The sequence below is a fragment of the Phyllobates terribilis genome, unplaced genomic scaffold, assembly GCF_046119375.1.
Source record: "Phyllobates terribilis strain yellow unplaced genomic scaffold, ASM4611937v1 Scaffold_11__3_contigs__length_659146591, whole genome shotgun sequence".
NCBI lineage: Eukaryota > Metazoa > Chordata > Amphibia > Anura > Dendrobatidae > Phyllobates > Phyllobates terribilis.
The window spans coordinates 374,392,095-374,407,766 of NW_027362771.1; the positions used below are offsets into that span (position 1 = coordinate 374,392,095).

The window sequence follows — 15,672 nt, forward strand, 5'->3', positions numbered from 1 at the left end:
GTAAGATCTTCTGGGCAGATATAAACACATCAAAGTTCAGCCCTTGTGACTAGCTCAGCATGATGCAGGCCTCCTCTAGTTAGGGTAGACTTGCATTACAGATATTTCTGCAACGGAAAAATCACAATATATGTACGTATTTTAGGGCAAACTGGGTTTTCAGATGATCTGCACAAGCAATAGGTTTATTTTGACAGATTTCACTCTTTGCAATGAAGTAAGTCTGTGTGCCCATGCAGCATTTTCCAAGCGTTTATGCTGCGGAATTTACGCAGCGGAAACGCTTGGTAATCCGCCCCCCATGGTCCCCAATGACAAGCCGCAATGTCAATGCTGCGGATTTTTCCACAGCATTTATGCTGCGCTCAAAAATCCGCAGCATGTCCATTAATTTTGCGGACACGTAGCGTAATTGCCGCCATTGACTTGCATTGGACCGCGTGACATCCGCATCACTACATGTGGATAAGCGGATATCACACGGTTCAATGTGCGGATGGTACCCAGGCCTGGAGGACAGGAGACTCATCCAGACCTGGGTACCATAGAAACTGTAAAAAAAAATTAAAATAAAGATTATACTCACCTTCCGATGTCCTCCCGGTGTTTTGTCCTCTCCGTCCGGTGTCTTTTAAGATTTGTCTTATAAATACACTGCAGTCTATGTTAAACAAAGTCTATTGCTGTTTTTTCATAAATTATGCTTTTTTGCATTTTTTTTTTTTTTTCTCACTACATGCCTTAAATTTAATAGCCCATTTTAAAGCGTACCTGTCAGCAGGAATGTGCTCAGTAAGCTACATATACTGTCAGGAGGGCAACATTACACTGATTAAAATTATACCTTGGTTGATGAAATCTGTCCTGTGGTTCTTGTGTAATCTTTACTTTCAGATTGGAAAGGATATGCTCGTGCTTCAGGGCGGCCTGTGGGGGGCGCTCTATCTGGTGCTGTGCTTACATATTCATCTGTATGCTCTTATGACAGCTCACTGTGCCTTCACTGACCTGCCGCCTATTTTACCTAGCCCCCCACTACTAGGTGCATTATGTAAAATAGGAGGCAGGTCAGTAAAGGCACAGTGAGCTGTCATAAGAGCATACAGATGAATATGTAAGCACAGCACCAGATAGAGCGAGCGAGCGCGCGCGCGCACCTCCCCCCCCCACCGCGGCTGCCCCAAAGCACAGGCATATTATCTCCAAATTGAAAGTAAAGATTATACAAGAACCACAGGACAGATTATCAACCACGGTATTTTAAGCAGTGTCATGTCACCCACCTGACAGTGTATGTGGTTTACTGAGCACAATCCTGCTGACAGGTATGCTTTAAGCAACATGAAACAAGTGGTAATAATCCTGCACAACAAAATGCTGTAAAATAATACTGTTAAAATGAGCATGTTGTGAACCACATGTGGCTGTGGCCTTACTCAGAGGCTACATTCACACTGGACGCAGCATTTTTTTTTTTTTTGACTAGTATGGCTCTGGGTGAATCAAAGTGCACTCATCCACATATCAGATGGGTATAGGAACTGCCTGTATATGCACTAGTTAGTCCATAGGTCAGACCAGACCAGCACTCAACATACCCTAACAAGTAGGTTTCTTAATGGTGAGCAGCTGTTCTGGAAGAGTGCATTTTAAGTAATAGGATGGATTCATTTCAGCTAGCCTTACACAGCTACTTTGGAACATTGTCACAAAGTCACATTGCATATACCAACTATATGTGGTCATGCTGTAGCACAGATCAATAGAACCCTGGCCTGCTGGGATTTTACTCCACCATGGAGCTACCATTATATTCCACAATGTATGCAACAAACTGTCTGCATTGCAACAAAAAAAATCATTCTGTGAATGTGGAAATCTGCATGATTTATGGCGCTTAGATTAATTTGCAGAACATTACAGTATTAGCAAAGTGAATGAGATCTCAAGAGTCTCATTCACTCACTGTGGATAAATTCTATACAGAAACTGATCTGCGCTTTTAGGTTAAGTGCACACGTAGCGTTTTTGATGCGTTTTTGCTGCATTTTTTCACCCAGAAATGCATCAAAAATGCTATGTAATCCTTCTGCCATCTAATGCAATGACAATCCTGATGTGCTGTGCACATGATGCAGAATTTTCCACTCAGGATTGTCATCGCGTTTAAATACGCAGCATGTCCATTGTATTCTGCGTTTCCCGCCCATTGACTTTAATTGAACCGCAGCAAACCCGCAGGTATAACTATATCTGCGGATTTGCAGCGGATTTGACTAGTCAATGGGTCAAATACGCTGCAAAAACGCACATACAATGGTACCCGGGTTGGCTGGGGAGGACTGCTTCTCCCATCATCCGACAGCCGTTCCCGCTGATAACAGCGAGAGCGGCGCGGCTGAGGAGACGAGTAGACTTTTCAGCCAAGGCACCTGTGTGCGTAAAAAAAAATAAAATAGTAAAAAAACCACACTATTCTCACCTGTCCGGCATCCCTCGGCGATGCGATCAGCCCAGCGATACACTGACGGGAGCGCGCTCGCTCCCGGCAGTGTACATCACTGCTGCCGGGACTGAGTTCACGTGAGGTCATCAGCTGAAGATCACCTGATGAGCTCCAGGAACTTAGTTTAGGGCATCGGTGCTGCATGGGAATATTCTTGCACTGATACAGTATGAGGTCACCTGGGCTGATCAACTGATGAAACCAAGTGACCTCACCCCTGCAGCAGCAATGTACACTGACAGAAATGATTTCACACTCCTGTCAGTGTACAGAGTGCGGTCTTCTACAGCAGTCACATCAGTGATTGATGTGACTGTTGTAGAATTGACCCGGATCGCCGAGGGACAATCTGGATAACGTCGTGACGGCTTCCAGGTGAGGGATATGGTTGTTTTTTATTTTTGTTTTTTCCCCCCAGAAGATTGAGGGATTCGGGGACTGGGCGTATAATAAAAAAAAAAAAAAAACTGGGAATTTTATCTCAATAAAATACTTTATTCTGGCCATGTCTTTTATTGAAAAAGCGTAGAAAACTTAACTATGCGGTTAGTAATGGGGGCGTATTATAGATTAACCTGGGCTTTGTCAGCTGCCAATACAATGCTGACATGAACCCCAACCCCATTCCCCACTCGCCACCGCTACAGGGAAGTGGGAAGAGCGGAGGCTAAGTGCCAGATTTGGCACATCTTATGGATGCGCCATTTGTAGGACTGCTGAGAGGTGATATTAGCCACGGAGAAGGCCAGGATGCATGGCCCCTTCCCTGGCTATTAAGATCAGCCCACAGCTGTCTGTTTAGCCTTTTCTGGTCAATTTTATAGGGGGACCCTATGTCAATTTTTTTCTGGGGTCCCCCTGTAATCTAGCCAGTAAAGTCTAAGTAAACAGCTGTGAGCTGTTATTAATAGCCAGGAAACATTGTTGGCTAATGGCCCCTTCCCTGGCTACTAATATCAGCTCCCAGCGGTCAGCTTTCCCTCTGCTGGTTATAAAAATGACGCGAGAGCCAATGCCATTATTTATTTTATTTTTTTTAAAGTTTTAGGCTCTGTGCCCACAATTCAGACTAAGGCTGTGTGCCCACTATGCGTTTTCCAAGCGTTTATTCTGCGGAATTTCCGCAGCGTAAACGCTTGGGAAACGCTTGGCAATCAGTCCCCCATGGTCCCCAATGACAAGCCGCAATGTCAGTGCCCATGCTGCGGATTTTTCCGCAGCGCTTATGCTGCGCTCAAAAATCCGCAGGATGTCCATTAATTTTGCGGACACGCAGTGTAGTCGCCGCCATTGACTTGCATTGGAACGCTTGGATTCCGCATCACTGCATCTGTACATGCGGAATTCAAACGTTTCAATGTGCGGATGGTACCCGGGTGTAGAGGACAGGAGACTCTCCTCCAGACCCAGGTACCATAGAACCTGTAAAAAAATAAAAAATAAAAATATACTCACCTTCTGACTCCTTCTCTGTGCTTGCCAGCAGATCGCGGTGGACTGTACGACCTGCGCTGACATCACAGTCATGTGACGGCAGGTCCTAGTGCAGTGTACCGCGATCTGCCGGCAGCCGGGACGGAGAGAAGCCATACACCAGGGGCCATCGGAAGGTAAGTATAGATTTATTTTTTTATTTTTAACCATTCTTTACGGTCAAAAATTTGGCAAGCACGTTCCAAGTGATGCTAAAATCGCTTGGAAAGCGCTTGACACCCGCATGCGGAAATGCATGTGAAGAACGCTTCACATCCGCATGTCCCTGGCAGGAAAAATGCATGTACAATCCGCATGCGTTTTTTTCTGCCAGGGAGATGCAGAAACGCTCAGAAAAAATCCTGAGCATTTCTGCATCGTGGGCACATAGCCTTAGCAGCACTTTGGACGCATATTTTTGGTGCGTCCAAAACGTTGCATTCTATTCAATGCAGGAAAAACATGTGTTCACTGAATCATGCAGATTTACCACATTCTTTACATTCTAGTAGTCAAAATTATTTTACAGAGAGACTAGCGACTCCGCAAGAGAATTTGACATGCTGCGGTCCTGAAAGACGAGCCGCATGTCAGTGTCCGCGGGTGATCCGCAGCCTCAGATGCACGCATAGTGAACATGGGATTTCTAGAAATATCATCCACTATGCTGTAACATCTGGATGATGCAGGTTTGATGGCCATGTACCCAAACTCACCCGCAGCATGTCAGATTTTGACCGATTGAAGTGTCATTATATACAGTGGATTCACATGTACCGACAACAAAAGTGTGGCATTAGAACACCGCATTTTGGACACAGCAAAAATACGCTGCGTCCAAAGCGCTACTTGATGCTGATCAGGGGACGTAGTGGCCAACAAAACAGCTATGAGCTGTTAGTAGCCAGGGACCATGTTTGCCTAATGGCACCTTCCTAGACTAAAAATAGCAACTCTCAGCTGCCCCAGAAATTACATGAATGGGAATGCTAATGAGATTGGATATATGGGATTAGCTGACACTAGCTCTTTTTTTTGGTGATGACAAGGTGTCAATCAGACCCTTTCATTACCAAACCTAATTAAACTAAAGTAAAGAGATAAATAAACACACAGAGCAAACACTCTGAAATACAACACACATTCTTAAATTAACCAATATACTCACACCAGTTCTAATGGTAATCAAAAGGTTAAAACAATGTCCCACATTCTTATTTCAAATAACTTTAGCTCCCAACAGCATGCATTTCAGTACAAAAACGCTTAAAAAAAATTCAAAAAACGCATAATAAACACAAAAAAAATAAATAAATAAATAAATCAGCAAAACGTATGTTTTTTCCACAGTGTTTCGCCTGCCAAGGAGATGCAGAAACGCTACAGAAATTTCTGCTTCAAATTCTGAACGTGCGCACATAGCCTTAAAGCTGTAGCATGTTAAATCTGTCTGTGGATTGTTGGAGGTGGAGCCATAACTTTAAGTGCAGTTTCTGAAAAACTATACACAAACTTTTCCAGGTTCCAGAATTTCCAAGAATAAATAAGTGTCCAAAGGAAGCAGTTCATCAGTTCTGAGTGTCTTAATATATTGTGCGCAATCATTAGGTCCAAAAATGATAGGAAACTATAGTTAATATTTACAATGATGAGGTCATGAAATGGTTAAAAAAAAAAACGACTGAAGAATAATGAAAATAGAATCCCATATCAATCATTGAGCCCTGTTTGGCGGGGGATAATAGAGGTTTACAATATACAGCTGTAATCAGACACTTCTGCAGCTAAAGAAGAGGGGAGGAGGCTGAGGGAAAGTGAGTGGCAAAACCCCCACCTTCTGCTGTGGAGCTGCCACAGGAAGACCCCCTGTGGATCCAAGCCATGCAGCATGTCCTTTGTGTCAGACAAGTATAATTCAATACAGAGTTATGGGAATACAATGCATCCCAGCGATACACCAAATAAATTTTTGGAATCACACTAACAGGAGGAATGTCACCCTAGCGTCCAGCAAGTAGGGATGAGGAGATACCTGGCACAGCCTTTTGGAAACCCCTAGGGCCACTGTATTTGGTCTCCACGCGTAGCAGGGGCCTGGCTGGATCCGATGACACCAGGACCGGCTCCCTAGGACTGTCCATTAAGGAAGATAGCCCATTTTAGTTTTTGGAGTTTTTAGCTGAAGGGTCAGGGGTGGAGATTTAGGACCAGCCAGGGGGCAGGAGGGGTAGTGACCCAGAGGGGTTAAGAGCTCCAGTAGCCCTAGCTCAGTGTCTTTTTTCCTGGGAGGTCGCGACGACACCATGTGGGAGAAGTCTGGCAAAGGGGACCACAAGCTTCCCATGTGGCAGCCCCTCCCCTGCAAGCCAGGCCTTCCATCTGACTGGTAACTGAGTCTTAACTGCTTATATCTTTTGTACCACTACTATTGTGTTTGCATCTCTGACCATTATGTATGTATAACCCTTATATGTTTAGTGTATTGTCTAGTGCACCCTTAAGGCGATTTAGTATATAATTTAACCTTGGGCTGCTCTTATCTCAATCCACGAATCCTCACGTCCGTTCTGTTCAACGAACACGTTACCGGGCTGGTTTCTGGCCCGATATAATCCCCCGGTCCTAGCGGGAATTATATCTAATAGAAACTGGTGGCAGCTCTACCAGGCCTACAAGGTTGTTTCACTGAGGCTAGTGAAGGGGCCTCTCAGGGGTGTGAACGAGTGTGGGCCACCTCTTCTCACTCCCGGTGCCTTCCTGTACCCATGTAGACAGAGGGTGTCTGTGTAGAACTGTACCAGTTTGACCTTACGCGTACCCGAGGTGGTATGGAATGTCACATTGGTGCAAAGGGCAGATCCCTATCACGTGATCTGTCTGATGTAATTGTGACGTCAGGAGGGTGGCGAGGTGTGGATTCATCACAAGTGGTGGCAGCAGTGAGATTCTGTGGGATCTCTTGTGCCATTCATCTCACTGACCTTATGCAAAATAGCTGCTGGTGGAGAGTTATGTGACCAGACCTGTAGATCAGCCTCCTTCAACAGAAAAACACTTCACGTGATAAAGCAGATTTTCTATTGAGGATGCTGGTGGACAGGTCTGGTCACATGCTCCTCCACCAGTAGATATTTTGAGAATAGGCGCCCTGTGCAGTCTGAGAAGGGCAACCCTGACAAGAGCAGCAGAGGAACCTATAATACTTGTACTATTAATTGGCATAAAATCATGTCCCCAACACATCTAAAAAGAACAATAAAATGAACAACTCCTTAAAATGTCTTCATGCTGCAACCCGGATAAATCAATAGGATTTTGTTTAGGATGTCACCATGCAATTCTTCTAGGACATTTAAAGGAGTTGTCTGGTCTAAAACTGCAAGTCTGCAGTCACTGACTGCAGACTTGTGAATCTTTACATCACACACTGCATTCTGTGAGGATTCCCCATTGCTGGCACTGGGAGAAGAGGGTGTGTGACTGCAAGTATGCAATTTGCATACGTGTGGTCACATGCTGACTAGACTGTATCCTGCCTTGTTCAATGGAAGTGGAATGTGGCTGAAAGTTTGCAAATCGCATACTTGCAGTCAGATGATTTTTGCTGCTTCCACAGGAGAATTCTCAGTGCGCATGATGTGAGGATTCACAGGGATGCAGTCAGAGTGACTGCAGAATTGTAGTTTTGGACCAGACAACCCTTTAACTACACCTGATATTACTTTTTTTTTTTTCTTACTCCCGCTATGAGGGCAGCATATAGGTTACTACACCTACCTTCAAGGATTTGGCAATATGTAGCAATTTTCAGCTTCACAGCTATTAAAAATGTACCAAGAGCTACATGATGCTTTGAAAGTCTCCTTAACTAGGAAATAGTCATGTGATAAAGATGTGACAAACCATGATGCCAAGCCTAGAATATGAGGAGTGGCTGTAGGTGTATTAGAAAATTATCTATACAGTATTTATCACCATATCAGGTCAGGTAAATGACCATATTGTAGGCTTGACAGATCCTTAACATTTTTAGGACTTCCTAACCAAATATTTTACACCTGGTTCCTTTGCTAGCAAGAAGTCAAAAGACAAGATACGTCAATGCTTATGGAAGTTCATTTAATTCACAGCACGGAAAATATACATTCTTTATACACGTCTGTCTTTGTACACTTCCAATGAGCTCCGCAGAAAGATTGACAACATCCTATTGGATAAACTAGTAATAGCTGCCAATAGGCTTTGGAGATTATGCAACCTGTTGCGTTCCTGGCCTTAATATTTAGATAAGCATCAATGAATAGCAATTGCTTCAGATACCCAGTAAGACTGACATAGAAATTAAGAGTTTAACAAAGAAAATATTAAAATAAAAATATAATACAGCATAATTGCTGCCACTGTACAAAGTATGCGTACCCATGAAAAATCAGATAAAAAAATAATAAATACAGACTTCTCATCAGTCTTTCTACAAATCCATTTCTTCCCAGGTAGAAGCTTTTTCCAGCCCTGGAATACTGGAGGATCCACATGCACGGTCTTGCATACATGAGACTTCAGTACTAATGGCTGGTGTTGACAGGTAGAATTGCAAGTCCCATAAGGTTGCATGGAATTCATAGATTCTACGCAAGTTTATTTCTTTCTGTTCCATTATGGAAGCCTTTCGTACCATCAGGACCCCTTGGCAGTCTCAGGACCCCAGGTGGCAGTCCATCTGCATTCTGTATCTTCCTCCCAAGCATCGGACTACATGCTGGGCTTTTTTCCTGTGTAACAGTTTGGGCTTGTCTTCTTCTCTGAACCCAAGGGCTACTGGATGGTGTGATGCTGCTGTCTGAGGAGTACTCTGTAGACCTCCGCGAAACTTCAGGGCTCATGCTGTCAGCAAGAGGAGACTGCTTGAGCCCTTTACGTTGACCACAAGGACTACTCCAGGGGCTATTTCTAGGTGAAGCATTTGGACTCAGGTGGTTATTTGGGTAGGCAGAAGGGCTCAGCTTATTGGATGACTGAATCTTTCGACCCACCATTGGTGAGTTGGGATTGCTATCAGGCTCTGAGGTGCTATAGCCTGTAGACTCATCTCCTATATACTGCAACTCTTCGACCCTTTTATTGAGAGATCTATTCTTACGAAGATTTTTTGCATCCTCCTCTTTGCTTCGGTCTTTCTGAATTTTTTTCTTTGGTGGCTTCATGCCTATTAGAACCACCTTTATACCATCATCTGTGTCACTTTCAGTATTAAGGGTTTCATGTGCCTTTATTGCAGCCTCCACCTCCTCAAATTCAACTATTGCACAATCCTTCGTTCCAACCTGACTGTACCGACTGCTGAATTTCTTCACATCCGATGGAAGATCTCTACCAGGCTTCAGGATGCGGATAGAGGAGATGCTTCCAAAAGCTCCAAAGCTCTTTAGTAGCTGTTCCATTATCTTTTCTTGCATCCCACCATTTTCCTGCTCCTTATTTAAACACTGCAGCTCGGGAATGAAGTGAAGGTCATAAACCAAGAGCATTTTGCTGGGAAGGTTTTCACTAGGAAAGACAGGAACTGGAGTTTTTCGTCTCACCTTCCTGTTATCTTCATTTAATTCAAGTATATCAGAATACCTTAAAGCGTAGGCAGTGGTTCTCCAGTCACGGGTAAGATGCTTTACCTGAAAAGAACACACCATTATTTGTATTAACCCTGAATATCCTGAGCCTTGGAAACTATGCAATATTATTCATGTTGGTGTTACATAGCATTGGCTTTTCTACATAAATATATCAATTTTGTAGGCAATTAGTCTCGTTTATAAAAAAATAACGAAGACTAGCCTTGTTGCCCATAACCAGTTCCAATGCAATTACTTTTTTTAGGGTAGTTTAATAAATAAAAGCTGAGCACTGATTGGTTGCAAAATACAAGACCACCTCTGTTATGTAACTGATCAAACCACATCCAACGTGTTTGTTTGCCTGACATATTGTACATTTACCCTTTGCATTGATTTTTTAAGTTCATAAAGCAAACCTGGTCTTATACAAACATAACTAAGGAAAAAGTTAGATGGGATCTAAATCTGTGCCGAATGTGCAGAACATTACTAAACCCTTTTGCAGCCAGGGTGTTTTTCAACATTTTGAGCTTCAGGTAGCCAGGACAATTTTGTCACCTGACATGTGCAAATAAAATCTAAGTTACAAAATAAAGAGTGGTGTGTATGTATATGTATACACATATATACAGTACAGACCAAATTTTGGACACACCTTCTCATTTAAAGATTTTTCTGTATTTTCATGACTATGAAAATTGTACATTCACACTGAAAGCATCAAAACTATGAATTAACACATGTGGAATTATATACTTAACAAAAAAGTGTGAAACAACTGAAAATATGTCTTATATTATAGGTTCTTCAAAGTAGCCACCTTTTGCTTTGATGACTGCTTTGCACACTCTTGGCATTCTCTTGATGAGCTTCAAGAGGTAATCACTAGGGTTGAGCGAGTATGTTCTGTCCGAGTATGCTCGGGCCGAGCTCCGAGTATTTACAGCTGCTCGGTGATCAGGTTAAATCGCTCCCGTGTGCATGATTTGCAACTGTTTGACAGCTTTATTACATGTGAGGAATATGTAAGAAATAGACATTCCTCACATGTAATAAAGCTGTCAAACAGTTGCAAATCATGCACACGGGAGCGATTTAACCTGATCACCGAGCAGCTGTAAATACTCGGAGCTCGGCCCGAGCATACTCGGCGAAAGGGTTGATAGAACATACTCGCTCAACACTAGTAATCACCAGAAATGGTTTTCACTTCACAGGTGTGCCTTGTCAGGTTTAATAAGTGGGATTTCTTGCCTTATAAATGGGGTTGGGACCATCAGTTGTGTTGTGCAGAAGTCTGGTGGATACACAGCTGATAGTCCTACTGAATAGACTGTTAGAATTTGTATTATGGCAAGAAAAAAGCAGCTAAGTAAAGAAAAACGAGTGGCCATCATTACTTTAAGAAATGAAGGTCAGTCAGTACGAAAAATTGGGAAAACTTTGAAAGTGTCCCCAAGTGCAGTTGCAAAAACCATCAAGCGCTACAAAGAAACTGGCTCACATGAGGACCGCCCCAGGAAAAGAAGACCAAGAGTCACCTCTGCTTCTGAGGATAAGTTTATCCAAGTCACCAGCCTCAGAAATCGCAGGTTAACAGCAGCTCAGATTAGAGACTAGGTCAATGCCACACTGAGTTCTAGCAGCAGACACATCTCTTCAACAACTGTTAAGAGGAGACTTTGTGCAGCAGGCCTTCATGGTAAAATAGCTGCTAGGAAACCACTGCTAAGGACAGGCAACAAGCAGAAGAGACTTGTTTGGGCTAAAGAACACAAGGAATGGAAATTAGACCAGTGGAAATTGTGCTTTGGTCTGAGGAGTCCAAATTTGAGATCTTTGGTTCCAACCACTGAGTCTTTGTGCGACGCAGAAAAGGTGAACGGATGGACTCTACATGCCTGGTTCCCACCGTGAAGCATGGAGGAGGAGGTGTGATGGTGTGGGGGTGCTTTGCTGGTGACACTGTTGGGGATTTATTCAAAATTGAAGGCATACTGAACCAGCATGGCTACCACAGCATCTTGCAGCGGCATGCTATTCCATCCGGTTTGGGTTTAGTTGGACCATCATTTATTTTTCAACAGGACAATGACCCCAAACACACCTCCAGGCTGTGTAAGGGCTATTTGACCAAGAGGGAGAGTGATGGGGTGCTATGCCAGATGACCTGGCTTCCACAGTCACCAGACCTGAACCCAATAGAGATGGTTTGGGGTGAGTTGGAGCACAGAGTGAAGGCAAAAGGGCCAACAAGTACTAAGCATCTCTGGGAACTCCTTCAAGATTGTTGGAAGACCATTTCTGGTGACTACCTCTTGAAGATCATCAAGAGAATGCCAAGAGTGTGCAAAGCAGTCATCAAAGCAAAAGGTGGCTACTTTGAAGAACCTAGAATATAAGACATATTTTCAGTAGTTTCACACTTTTTTGTTAAGTATATAATTCCACATGTGTTAATTCATAGTTTTAATGCCTTCAGTGTGAATGTACAATTTTCATAGTCATGAAAATACAGAAAAATCTTTAAATGAGAAGGTGTGTCCAAACTTTTGGTCTGTACTGTAATTCTTGAAAGAAGACACCTGACACATTGACAAAATGCAGCAGTTCTCATTTCCTCCAGATGTATGAAATTTGTCTGAAGTAGGGGAGAGAAGCAGCGCTGATTGGCTGCAGGGATCGCATGACGCAACAATGTCATGCAATCCTTGGGAGAGCCTGTGCAGACACCACTGGAATGGCGGCAACATCGGAGGGGAGTATAGGTGTCATTTTACAAGGGGAAAACATAGGGATTGAAAAGGGTTATCCAAGTAGTGGACAACCCCTTAAAAGGGGTTTGCCCACAAACAAAAGTTAATTTTAATCAACAGATCTTGGAATAACTTACACAATTTGATGCGTTTAAATGAAATGTTCCTGTCCCGAGATAACCTTATAAATTTGCTCATGTGTAATGGTTGTGTGTGTACAGAACACGGTCTGATCATACCACATCTCCTGGGCAGGGAAGGAAGCAAAATAGTATACAGACATTACAACACAATCCTGTGCTGAAATGTCTATATACTCTTCTGCGTCCTCCCCTGCCCAGGAGCTGTGGTATGATCAGACCATGTTCCTGTAGGGTCAGACACAGACATTACACAGTACACAGCGGGAGCACATTTATAAGATTATCTCAGCACAGGAACATTTTATTGAAATACATGCAATTGTGGAACTTATTATTTTAAGATCTATTGATTAAAATTAACTTTTGTTTGTGGGAAAACACCTTTAAGTTTTAAAAGCCAAACCCAAGGCAATACTTTACTGCATTTAGGACATACTTCTAATAATGTCAAAACTATTCTTAAAATACCTTTTTAAAAGAGGTAAGTAGTTTAACACTGACAAATCCCATCTTGTTTCTTCTCACATGTTTCAATAGAAAAGCATCTTTCTCCAAATTCTCATCAGAGAGGTAGTACTCTATTTGTACAACAAGCTTCTGGATAAGTTCAGGGTCTGGGGGCTTCCAGTCCTGGTCCAGCTCATCTCCATCATTCTCTCCCCCACTTGTGGCTGCTCCACTGCAAAACATGAAATAGAGCATAAAGTTCCAGAAAATTGAGGTATAGAAGACAGATCACATTTCATGAGCACAGTTATGCAAGTTAGGGCATTCGTGTAAGCAAAAATAAAAAAATAGCCTATAGCCATAATTAACACAAACACTTGCAGCTTACTGTTATGGTATGGGAACCAATCATTAATATATGCACTGGCTTATATCCAAGGCTTCCATTGGAGGAATTGAAACAAAACATTAAAATAGACCATAATTCTACATGCCCAATCACTTTTCTCTCTGAAATCTACTGCATTAACACCGGCTGAGCACCCAATACACATTTGTAGTAAGCCTATACTGTTAAAGGCGGAGGAGTCTGTTAATGTCATTTTCCCAAAATCACAGAATAGTGGATATCTTGCAGTTTGCATGGGGGTACAACAAATGGGATCTCCAGCAAACTAGAGATTAGAGCTCTGGAACCCCTACAGCCCAGTCTTGAAAGGAGCGGAGGTGCAGATATTCAGCCCCTGCTCCATTCATTGTCTATAGGACTGGCATAGAAAGCAGAGGGCTGTACTCTTATTTCCAGCAGTCCCATTGACAATGCAGCTGAGGTTGAGCATGTGCACCCCCACTCCATTCAAGGAGGGACTGTAAAGCCTGTTCTAAATGTTCCAGAGCCCCATTTGCAGGATTCCTGGGAATCCCAGCAGTCAAACCCCCAGCATTTAGCAAGTTATCCCCTAGCCATAGAATGCGGGATAACTTGTGATTTTGGGAGTAACCTTTTAAGATAAAGTACTGATCTAAAAGCTGCTTTACTACAATTCCATCTTGTAAAGCCATCACTTGAATCGCTTCTTTTTCAAGTACGAACAGGTGAGTGCAGGAACACAGGAAAGATGGGTGCCTACACGTAGCTGGTATTCACACAAAGCGCAGCCTGTTTTTGTCTATAGGATATAACAAGTATTTTACATTGGGTCTCAGGAATTTTAACAGGGGTGCTAACCTGCAAAGGATATACTGCACACAACTCCTTTGCTCGTAGGACATGCTACTGGAGAGTTACAGGAGATAGAGGTCCTCATTCTAATAAACTCTTGGATCCCAGTGATTGGGCCCCCACTGACTAAACATTTAGCTCCAATTTCATTATAATTGTTGGTGTCTGGAATAAACCTCTTTAATAGTCAAATCCTGCTGTCATGTGCTAGGAGTCTACATAAGGCAACAAGGGGATCTGAATTACTTCCCAGTCTTACAAGCTGCCAAAATGATGATATTCTTAAGATATTACATTAGAGAACCGATCGAGATTTACAAATGCAAAAACGACACTATCGAAGCTGTTGCACAAACACGGTCAGTGCATTTTATAGTAAAAAGACACTCAACATGAAAAACAGGACTAACTGCTTTATGAGACCTAGGCTGTACTTAAAGGCATGAAAAGACCATCTATGACTATTTGAGAATTTGGGATTTTGTATAAAGCAGCTCTTACAATGCACATTCCATGTTCCGACTTGTCTGCCACAAGGATTAGGTCTCGTTCTCTGAACACTCGGGTAGCACATTCCTGTAACACAATGTTCTTCAATTTCTGTGAAATCCTGTGAAAACATCGTGCACGGTCCACAATCTCTGCTTCCTGCGTTACCCCTCATACCGGGATTATGGGGGAAATTATTTGAGTGTGAAAACATTGTATCCCGTTTTAGAAGTAGTATTATAAATTTATTGGAAACCAATGTTACACAACCCAAAGGAAAAGCATTACCCAACTATCGATGAAAACAATAGTCATAAAACAGAATTAACATAAATGTCACTTCCAACATCTTTGGAAATTTTGAGTACGGGGTCAAATTGCTGAAATCCCCAATGATAGAGCTGAATGGGCAGGAGTGTTTAGCAGACTACTGTGTCCCTTCCTTTTGATGGACCCTTTGCAGAAATGGAGTTGGTGATGTACGATCTTGACGTATTCACACAAAATTCATCCCCCATCCACAAGAACGGTGATAAATGTCTAATCACCTGGGATCCCAATACTAGGACCCATACCAATCACTAGAACGTAGCACTAAATTGTGACAAGTTTGAAGTAGGGCTTGGAGATCCTGGTTTTAGTGATTTTTGTTTTAAATATATATTTTTACATTTTTGCAATGTTTGTTTTCCATATCATAATCTGTATTTAAAAAAGAAATTTTTTTTTGCTATTTTCACAGGCCACTTGTGTTAATTTAGACTGTTTAAAGAAATCCACATGTACATCAGCAGCAATAAACTGGACTGACTCAGACTATCTTTTGTACTGAAGCATCTAATGAGCGTGTGCAAAGGTCATAGTGGAGGGGGAGCAGGGTCAGCTGTGACATCAACTATTGTGATAGGTGGATCCTGTGTTACCAGCTGTGTATAGAAGTGTTACCTGTCATTGTAACCTTGTCTCTGATGAGGAGTCTGCTGAAAACACTTCATGAAAGGAAGGCAAATATGAGTCCAAGACG

The 15,672-nt window shown here is 42.6% G+C and overlaps 1 protein-coding gene across 1 annotated transcript in view; it reads right to left on the reverse strand.

The window, feature by feature from the left end:
* Nucleotides 1-8,115: 8,115 nt before the first annotated feature.
* LARP6 (La ribonucleoprotein 6, translational regulator) overlaps nucleotides 8,116-15,672 on the reverse strand; it is a 67,276-nt gene continuing 59,719 nt past the window's right edge. The window contains exons 2-3 of the mRNA XM_073652946.1: nucleotides 12,959-13,169; nucleotides 8,116-9,648 (exon numbers count right to left, since the gene is read on the reverse strand). Coding sequence (XP_073509047.1) covers nucleotides 8,608-9,648; nucleotides 12,959-13,169 — 1,252 coding nt within the window. The 3' untranslated portion in view covers nucleotides 8,116-8,607. The remainder of the gene's footprint in view (nucleotides 9,649-12,958; nucleotides 13,170-15,672) is intronic.